Source organism: Myripristis murdjan, chromosome 3, assembly GCF_902150065.1.
Source record: "Myripristis murdjan chromosome 3, fMyrMur1.1, whole genome shotgun sequence".
NCBI lineage: Eukaryota > Metazoa > Chordata > Actinopteri > Holocentriformes > Holocentridae > Myripristis > Myripristis murdjan.
In genome coordinates this window covers 6,446,383-6,456,436 of record NC_043982.1, presented here as the reverse complement: position 1 = coordinate 6,456,436, position 10,054 = coordinate 6,446,383, and the positions used below count along the sequence as shown (strand labels likewise).

Below are 10,054 nucleotides of genomic sequence, written 5' to 3'. Positions count from 1 at the left end.
GGGGAATCATTTTCACTCTCAGCTGAGGCACATTCAGAATCAGACCCATTGCTGAAAAGATAACAGAGGCTCTATGATCTAGCACTTTGACCATATCCTCAGACCTAACACAATCAAAGCCACTCCATGACCAGGAATAATTAAACTGGTAAGATGTCTGTAGCCTACTCAGGCAGGGTGTGAAAACCTGACATTACATATGTAAAGCAACTAACTGCAGACACATAAAGATTGCTGAGGAGGTTAGCAATACATGTCTCACTCTACAACCTTGTGGCTCAAACTCACACTTATCAACAGTGCACATGTGCACATGTGCCTCTTGGGCCCCTTATCAGTGCATGGAAGCAAGTCAAAGGTATAGCATGGTAGCAAAACACTGCTAACACTTACCTCCATGTGTTCAAATGTAAAACTATATGTATGACACATGTTTTCACACCTGATGTCATACCAATGTGTGGCTCAGACAAGAGGCTTCTCTGTTTTTTTTTTTTTTTTTCTTACTATTTTAGTATCCACATCCAAACCAGCTAGACATGTCTCACTGGGTGTAATTAAGTGAAGTATTTTTTTCCCATTCAACGTAAATAGAGCAGCTCCACGCCCATATGATGACATTAAAGCTAGGATTTGGTTGTCTCTTATTTGCCAGCTCTCACACTTGTGCATGTTCACAAATTCATTGCCACAGGTCATACAGATATATGACACAATATGAAATTGCGTAAACCTGGTATCCTCCTTCAGTGGTTACCAATGCTTCCCAGCTACATGTCCTTTTATTTACCCACATAAAATACAAACAACAATAGGATGTATCTAATTTGGAAAATCTATCTCTATACTCATTCTTCTCAGTACATATCATTTCAATACAGCTCTGAGATTATGGGATTATAACACAGTTCGGAAAGTTGTAAAAGGAGTGTGGAAGTATGGAGATGTTGTTTTTCCGAGTCTCATAAACTTAAAAAAAAAAAAAAAAAAAAGCATTAATCATTAATTCAGTGGCAGTGCAGGCTTTCCTAGGTAATATTCACTGCGCAACGGGAACGCAAAATTGACTACCTTTGCATGTTGCACAATGTCTCGTGATCATCAAGTGGTCGGATTTGATTGGCTGTCCCCGCTAATCGCTCCGTGTCATTGGTCACTTGGAGAGGTCGGCGTGTTCTCATTTGACGGTAAAGCCCAGCTAATGTCATTGGCCTATTTCACATGTCTGCTGATGTGCCGGGTTAGGCTGGTTCAGGTTTTTCGTAACCCAATATTGTTTAACATTTTGTGGTAACACTGGTAGTATGTCAGCTCGCTGCTAGGGCGACTTTACGAGCAGATGTGAGCGTTACTCGTCAGCATTTCCAACAGGACAAGGTCTAATTCAGGCGTCGGCGGGCTAAGGCAGCATTTGGCAAACACGAGCTAACGCTAGCTAGCTTCTCAAACGAGACTTGTGTCAGAATGGGTGAGGAAATCAACGATAACCCCATCAACACTGAGGAGGTATCCGCCTGTAACGCAAATGTTGAAGAAAACGGTGAAACGTTAGAAGGTGGTGCCAAATATTATACCCTGGAAGAAATAAGGGCGCATAACGTGTGCAAGGACACATGGCTTATCATCCACGATAAAGTATATGACATCACAAGTTTCCTTGAAGAGGTAAGAGACCATTTCTGCCAGGTGGTGGCCAGCGAGTTTGGTTTAACATGCCTCTATTACCTGGGTGGGCTCCGGCTACTCCCTGAAGCAGCGAGCCGTCCACAGCACCAAGGTGACGTGTAGCGGCGTGTGTTTGCTCTCTGCTCGGTCACCACACGGTCAGCGACATCTCTGACGTTATCTCGGGGTTACACACGGTTACCACAGGTTACACTTTAAAACATGCAGTCAGCGGGCCTAATATCAGCTGGCTATTTAGACAGATACTGTCATATCTATAGATATGTAATTTCTTAGTAGCTGGAATGACTTTCATGTCTCTAAAAGTGCCATTTTTGTTCCTAATCACGTTAAAAGGACACTAAAATACCATTAATGATGCTTCAGTTTAAGCCACCCGTGAACTTCAAATTTGCTAACATCTTAATCAGTTGGGATCACTTTCTCCCCAGCAATTCAAACCTAATAAATTGTTTCCCAAGTTTATGTGTCAGGTGCTTCATGTGTCTTGTTGACTACCTAAATAGCCCTTTAAATAAAGCCTAACCTCCCCCACTCAGTCCGTCTGATCAGAGTTCCTGTGGGAATCGTGTTTTCCCTCCCAATTGTCACATTAACTATCTGTGGCTCTCACTTCTACAGTTGGGGTTATGTTTGGTGAGGTGAGGGCCTTAAAGCAAAGGGAAGTTTTTGGAAGATTATAAATTGAATGTTATAGTTCCTCAGTGTCATCCAAAACAGCTAAAACAAATTTGTGTAAAATGTTGATATTTCTTATGTTTTATATTGTTATAAAACAGCCTGGGGTCAAATAGAAGCCAAAAATAATGTTAATCATGCATTTAGAGACATTAAATATTGAGTGGGGTCATATTGATCCCAAAGATAACAGGAGGGTCAAAGTAAATGTAGTCAAGAATTGTGTTCATATGTCAGGATTCATGACGAGGAAGATATTATTCATGTAATCAGCGCTAAATACTCAAAGTTGTCCTGTTCTGTGATTTTTCAGCATCCAGGAGGTGAGGAGGTTTTGCTGGAGCAGGCAGGTGCAGATGCCACGGAGAGCTTTGAGGACGTGGGTCATTCCACAGATGCTAGAGAGATGCTCCAGCAGTACTTCATCGGGGAGCTTCATATGGTAATGTCACACTTTTGCAAGCTCTGAATGACCGAACAGCCAAGGCATAGGCTGAGTGGGTATGTTGTCTGTTAGATCATGACATGCCGTCCTTTTCACTCTTTAAAATCAGCAGTTACACTCTGAAAAGTAGCTACTACTTGTGAACAGGTCACACGGAGTTGCAATGGAGTTGGAGTAGTCAAGAAAGTAACTAAATTATGTGTATCTGGCTTTTAGCACCAACCATACCAGTTTGATGTAAACTACCTGGGGAGTGATCAAATTAGCATTCTTGCCCGTAGACAAAAGCAAGATTTGCGACAAGTTGCTTTCAGGAATAAAGTCGCCAGTGGGCCTGAAAAGTTGCTAAATCTAGCGATAAAGTTTGTAAGTTGACATTGGCAGGCAGGCAACAGGCAGGCATTGTTCTGAAGCTGACCCTGCACCCTGACCCACACGCAGAGGGGAGAGTAGGAAAAAAATGGCCCAAGTTCAGGGTTCCTACACTGTTTGGAAAAGCAAGCCTTATGATTTTGATCATTTCCAGGTCTGGATAAGTGAGAGAGTGCAGAAGAAACAGCATGAATAAGTTATTTGTGTTTCCAGACTTTCTTGTATTTCCAGTTTTCTAAATTGCTTTCTAAACTGCTTTTTAGAATCTCAATAGCAGTTTTCTAAAAAGCCTAATTCAGAAATTGCAACAATAAGTGAATCATACAAGCAGTGTATTTTGATTTTGTTCACATTTGGAGCAGTCATCTGAATGTTTTCCACTGAGTGGGCGTAGTAGAGTGATTCAAACACCTGTCCATATTACAGCGTGCAAATCTGCAGTGGCATTTGCTGTGCCTTCCTGTCCAAGGCCACAAGATGGGAAAATGCAGGTTTTCCAAGAATTGGCTTACCCATCCAAAATACTGGGGGAAAAAAAGGGTCGGCAAAGGACTCTAAGACAGAGAAAAGAGCACGGTGCAAGTTGTGTATGAAATCATTTGACATCTCTAACATGGGCGAGGCAGTCGTCACGGATCACAAGTGATGTTGTGAAACATTGTCAGCACCTGGTATCTCATCATGTGGTGCTCAACCCACCAAAACACCAACACAAGGCCAACAAGTGATGAAGCCAGCAGCACATGTGACAGTTTGAGTATTTACTTGCATGATAAACATGTCGCTATCAGTAGTCTGAGATGTTAAACATAGAATGAAAGATTAAAAAAACAAACAAACAAACACCAAGATGTCTGGAAATATAGATCTGGAATTTTGAAACAGAAAATGTGTAAGAACCCTGAAAGTTGTAAGACACAGGCTAATTCAAAAGAGTAATTTTACATGGCATATGTTACAAAGGGTTGATAAGCCAACATTTGTTCTGTATTTAGCATGGAAGCCTCAAAACATAGGACTCAGTTTCAATCTGGAAAAAAGACAAAACAAAACAGGAATTTCAGATGTGTTTTATTTTGTAAAACAAATTTCTGACTGGAAGTTGATTTGGCATTACTCATGGCTTGACACATTTAGAAGAAGCCAGTTATTTTCTGGAGTTGCTTATTTGAAGATTTAGGGCACTATCTTGCGCAAGACTCCCTAAACCCGCTATTTGTGGATTTAGGATTTAGGAAGAGGCGTTCCCCCGTAAAAGTTGCTATCTTGTGCACCTCCCGCTATCCGCAAAACACCTGCGCTACCCGCTATATTATGCATAGGCGTGTTTTGGGCGTTACGCCAGTTAAACCAATCAGTGTGCCAGGTGCCATTGCCTTTAAGGGCAGGCTGCGCTATCCTAAATCCTAAATCCGCGATGGAGAGAGGGAGGTAGATTTTCTCAGGGCTTCTACTGAGGCTAAAGCAAGTTGGCTTTATATACATATTATATTATAGGCGAGTTAATTCGAGTTAATACAAATTCATTATAAATGAAGTTTGAGATGTTTTGATCAACAAGTTTTATACCACTTTTCAGTGATGCTCCAGTGATGCTCCGGCTGGAACACACTAGAGTTAAGTTTTGTACATCAGTATAACACACAGTAAGCTAGCTGGTGCAGCTTCTTTGCAGGCTTCTCCAAAATCACAGGAGTGAATGCAGAAGTGTGTCTTTTGAGTGACAAGAATGGCCAAAAATGACTCAATTAAGTTACTCCAAACAGCGTAAGTGTTAAGTAATAGTCCAAGGGCCTTATGCATCAAAGTATGTGCAGCATCCGCACTAATTGGATGCATACACATAGAGCTGAGTTTATCCGCACAGACGTTTTTCTTCCAATGTATGATAAGACACGTAGACCCGTTTCTAATCAGTGCGTGACAGTGTAATCATTGTGGAGATGTGCACACATGAGTATGCATGTATCCACTCCCATTTTTTCCCCTCAGAAAAACTCCCATAATTAACTTGTTAATGTCCTATTAATTTTCAAGACCAAGTTCATATTAATGTAGATTAAAATGTCAGAGACAATGGCTAAACAAACACAGAAGAAGCAGAGTAATTTCACAGATTGTGAAACAGAAATACTGTAGATGAGGTGGTTTTGATTGCTCACACCCTTACACAACTGGGAGCTCTTATAGTTGCTCTTTTTTATGGGGAAGAGAAATCTGTTGTCCAGTTTATTCATAATTTGCCCTGGTGGGGAAAAGTTACATTGAAATTGAACTATTTTTTTATTCAAGATTGAACTTTGCTACACATAGAGCTGAATTAAACAGTGACTTGTTGGCATGTCTGGCTGAGTGGCGCTATCCACAGTAATGAGCACTGTTGGATTTAATTCTGGCTTGTTAAATTAACATTTAATCTTTTTTTTTTGTTGTTGTTGTTTGTTGTTGTATATGATCACATCTCTTATGTGTCCAGATGAGGGAGGGAAAAGGCATGAACATGATATCACGCTACTTAGTGAATGACATGTTTTAATGGATTAAGATATTCCTGCAAATATCATGGTCAAGTTCAAGTGTCATGATTGTTTTAAGTTCAAAAAGGTTTCAGCCCTCCCCATCCCTCCTCCCCCGTCTCATGTTTTTTTTTCCCTCTGATTGCAGCCTCTGTGCCACATACACTATATTACCAAAAGTATTCGCTCACCTGCCTTTACTCATACTACGAACTGAAGTGCCATCCCATTCCTAACCCATAGAGTTCAATATGATGTCGGTCCACCTTTTGCAGCTATTACAGCTTCAACTCTTCTGGGAAGACTGTCCACAAGGTTGAGGAGAGTGTTTATAGGAATTTTTGACCATTCTTCCAAAAGCGCATTGGTGAGGTCACACACTGATGTTGGTCGAGAAGGCCTGGCTCTCAGTCTCCGCTCTAATTCATCCCAAAGGTGTTCTATCGGGTTCAGGTCAGGACTCTGTGCAGGCCAGTCAAGTTCATCCACACCAGACTCTGTCATCCATGTCTTTATGGACCTTGCTTTGTGCACTGGTGCACAGTCATGTTGGAAGAGGAAGGGGCCCGCTCCAAACTGTTCCCACAAGGTTGGGAGCGTGGAATTGTCCAAAATGTTTTGGTATCCTGAAGCATTCAAAGTTCCTTTCACTGGAACTAAGGGGCCAAGCCCAGCTCCTGAAAAACAACCCCACACCATAATTCCTCCTCCACCAAATTTCACAGTCGGCACAATGCAGTCTGAAATGTACCGTTCTCCTGGCAACCTCCAAACCCAGACTCGTCCATCAGATTGCCAGATGGAAAAGCGTGATTCATCACTCCAGAGAACGCGTCTCCACTGCTCTAGAGGCCAGTGGCGGCGTGCTTTACACCATTGCATCCGACGCTTTGCATTGCACTTGGTGATGTGTGGCTTGGCTGCAGCTGCTCGGCCATGGAAACCCATTCCATGAAGCTCTCTGCGTACTGTACTTGGGCTAATCTGAAGGTCACATGAAGTTTGTAGCTCTGTAGCAATTGACTGTGCAGAAAGTCGGCGACCTCTTTGCACTATGCGCTTCAGCATCCGCTGACCCCTCTCCGTCACTTTACGTGGCCTACCACTTCGTGGCTGAGTTGCTGTTGTTCCCAAACGCTTCCATTTAGTTATAATAGAGCTGACAGTTGACTGTGGAATATTTAGGAGCGAGGAAATTTCACGACTGGATTTGTTGCACAGGTGGCATCCTATGACAGTTCCACGCTGGAATTCACTGAGCTCCTGAGAGCGGCCCATTCTTTCACAAATGTCTTGTTTCACAGTCTGCATGCCTGAGTGCTTGATTTTATACACCTGTGGCCAGGCCAAGTGATTAGGACACCTGATTCTGATCATTTGAATGGGTGAGCGAATACTTTTGGTAATATAGTGTAGTTTCAGGGTCCATGTTGTTATATTTGACATGTTGTGTACAAAGATCTTGAGTACATAGCAAGTGGTTGTTGGAGGAGAAACAGGCAGTACACGGCTTCCCAAATATAAGCTATTTGGCAGTGGTCAAAAATAGGCATTCTCTGGGAAAAAAGGCACATGACAGCATAAATAAATTTACAAAAAAAATCCAAGAGCATATTTTCACTTTTTGATCAGGTATTTTATTTCCAGTCCATTTATATTTTGGACTGCAATATCAAGTCCCTTTTTATTCTGGACTGCAAAATACCAAGAAAGTAAGCAAAAGGGGATGAATAATCGGATTGGCACAACATATTCCTGCCCTGTTACATATTCCAGAGGCAGGTCATTCATGTACACTATTTTTGAGTTTTGATCAGTACTGTAGAGTAGCTGCTCAGGCTACTGGCTTTGTTGTGGCCATAATATTTTCGTTTTTGCTTGTCTGAATCAATGTGAAATTCTCTTGAAAATATTTTGAATGTAGAAGTGCTAATTAATATGATTTTCTTACCAGGATGACAGAATAAAGGCGCCAACAAAGGTAAGCTACAATTAAATAAATAAATACATAGGTTATATGACTCACACCTTCTTTACTTAAGTAGAAAGTGCTTTGGAACATTTCATACAAACAAATTTAATAACACTTATGCCCATTGTTCAGGTAAATTCCTTTTTTTCTTCTTTTTCTTGTCTTTCTGTTTTGTTTTGTTTTGGGGCTTTTTTGTTGCTAAATAGTTGGTTGCAGTTGATGTTTTCATGTCTCTTTTTGTAATTTGTTTCATTTCAAATTTCTCCCACAGGAAACTACCACAACTCCAGGAGAGTCCAGGTCAGTCATCATGATGGACACCATATCAAATTCATATTCTAATTGTAATTGTTGCCTTTCTTAATGCTGTATTTCTTTCTTTCTTTCTCTTGTGGCCCAAAAACGACTTTCTATTTTTCTCTAGCTCTTGGACCGTATGGTTGGTACCTGCTGTCATTGCAGCTGTTGTGGGTATCATGTATCGCTACTATATGCTAGAGCACAAGTCCTCTTGAGTCCTGGCATTCTCTCCTCATCTCATTCTTTTCATCTGGAGGCCTTGAAATGTTTGACCAAACCCTCCTCACACTGAACACACTCAAATCAGGAGTGTCTGCATCCTTTGAAGCAGTAACAGGAGGGCAGCAGACTGAAGTACTTTTGTCCTCCTCCCTCTACATAAACCTCAACAAATGTGTTGTTGAGCAGAGACTTTTCATAAAATTGTCTGTCTTCAATTTCTTTGTATTTTGTTTTCTCACTATGCCTGTAGCCATAATTGTTAAATGTTTTGTTTAACTTGCCTATTCTTATGCATTGGACAAAATTTGGCCTGTTTGTGTTGATTTTCCGTTTCCCTGGTGAGGAAGGATGTTTTTACTTGTCAACAGCACGATACATCACTCAAGCAGATGTTAGTACAAAAAAAGGTAAATACAATCGGAAACCTTTTGTAAAATGTAACATTTATTTACAGCTACTAAATTATAACTATTATTCAACTTAAACAGTATGTTTTAGTTGAATAATAACAATTTGATTTATCCCGTTCGCTCTTTACAGCACAGTTTAGGTGTTAAGCAGTGGTTGATTTATGTGGCAGTTGGTTCAAAATTTCTAATCTTTCCAATATATATAATGGCAGTGTCAAATGTCTGTTCTGTATGAAACTGGTGATAAAAACGTATTGTCAGTGATTATTTAAGGTTGTGTGTTCTAACTTGATCCACTTTTCTACAATCACGTTATCAGGAATCATACTTAATTTGTGTGTGTTCAAAGTACTAGTTCATGAGATCCATATAAATTTATGTAATATATAATTAAACAACCACATATTTTATTTGAAGCATTATTGTAAACAGAACATCTGTGGCATAGTATTCACACCTTGCAATTAAAAAGGGTTTAATTGGTAATCCGTGTAATACTTGAGAGAGAATGATTTCTGAATGCATACCCTTGTTTGATTATGTTTTAAGTTGTTTAGGTTATATTGTTGCTCACTATGCCATATGTCAGCCCTTATTTAATTTAGATGTTTTTCACAACTGTGTTTCATTGTTATTCAGTCAGCTTAATGTTTTTGTATGCAGTCTGATGTGTTTGTGTGGTAGACTGCAGTGCTTGTCAGCTGTCACTAGAGACATAGACAGGATATCTGTCTGTCTACAGTGCGTCAACATACGTGGTTACTTTACACAATCATGCAAAATTCTAACAACCACACTTTTTAGATCTAAAGATACTACTACTGAATATGCTGTTGGTATTAGTTTTGCATAGCATTTCCAAAATTGCTCTTAAACTACTGAATTTACCAAGAGGGAAATGTCACCATTATCTTATTTCACTATCAGAGAAAAATAATAAAGACCAAAACATTTTGAAACCCACTTTGCCCCTCCTATTCACCTAAATATAAAGCTTACAGTTGTATAGCTAATCAGGCTCACTATTTGATAATTTGTCACAATCTAATAACGCGCTGCTATTTTTACATGCTTTGAGTACATTGTTACTTACTGATTGATGTCAGATTTGGTAGGCTGAACTGTTAGGATAAATAAATGATTGCCATCTCAATGCATTTCAACTGCCATTTCCTGTTAATACAATTTTCTTTCAATAAAACAAACCTTTTAAATCCCAAGTGTTGATAGTCTGACTCATGAATTCATGTTATTATAAATATAAACAAGAGCAGTCAGAGACAGTGACGTACAACATCAATACACTTGGCTTCATTTGTCTTCCTTGCTTTGTTCCAGAGAGATCCCAAAATGTGAAATTTGACCATTCAGTGACCCTAACCTTTGGCCTAGATACTCCAAAATGTAATCGGCTTATCTTTTAGTCATTATCAGCCCCTCCATTAAGTTTCAT

General features: G+C 40.0%; 1 protein-coding gene across 1 annotated transcript; it reads left to right on the top strand.

Moving 5' to 3' along the window:
- Positions 1–1,191: 1,191 nt before the first annotated feature.
- cyb5b (cytochrome b5 type B) lies at positions 1,192–9,821 on the top strand. The gene is made up of 5 exons (XM_030048115.1): positions 1,192–1,665; positions 2,678–2,806; positions 7,652–7,678; positions 7,941–7,969; positions 8,094–9,821. Exons 1-5 carry the CDS (start codon positions 1,465–1,467, stop codon positions 8,182–8,184), a joined length of 477 nt encoding a protein of 158 aa, XP_029903975.1. The 5' UTR covers positions 1,192–1,464; the 3' UTR covers positions 8,185–9,821.
- Positions 9,822–10,054: the final 233 nt, after the last annotated feature.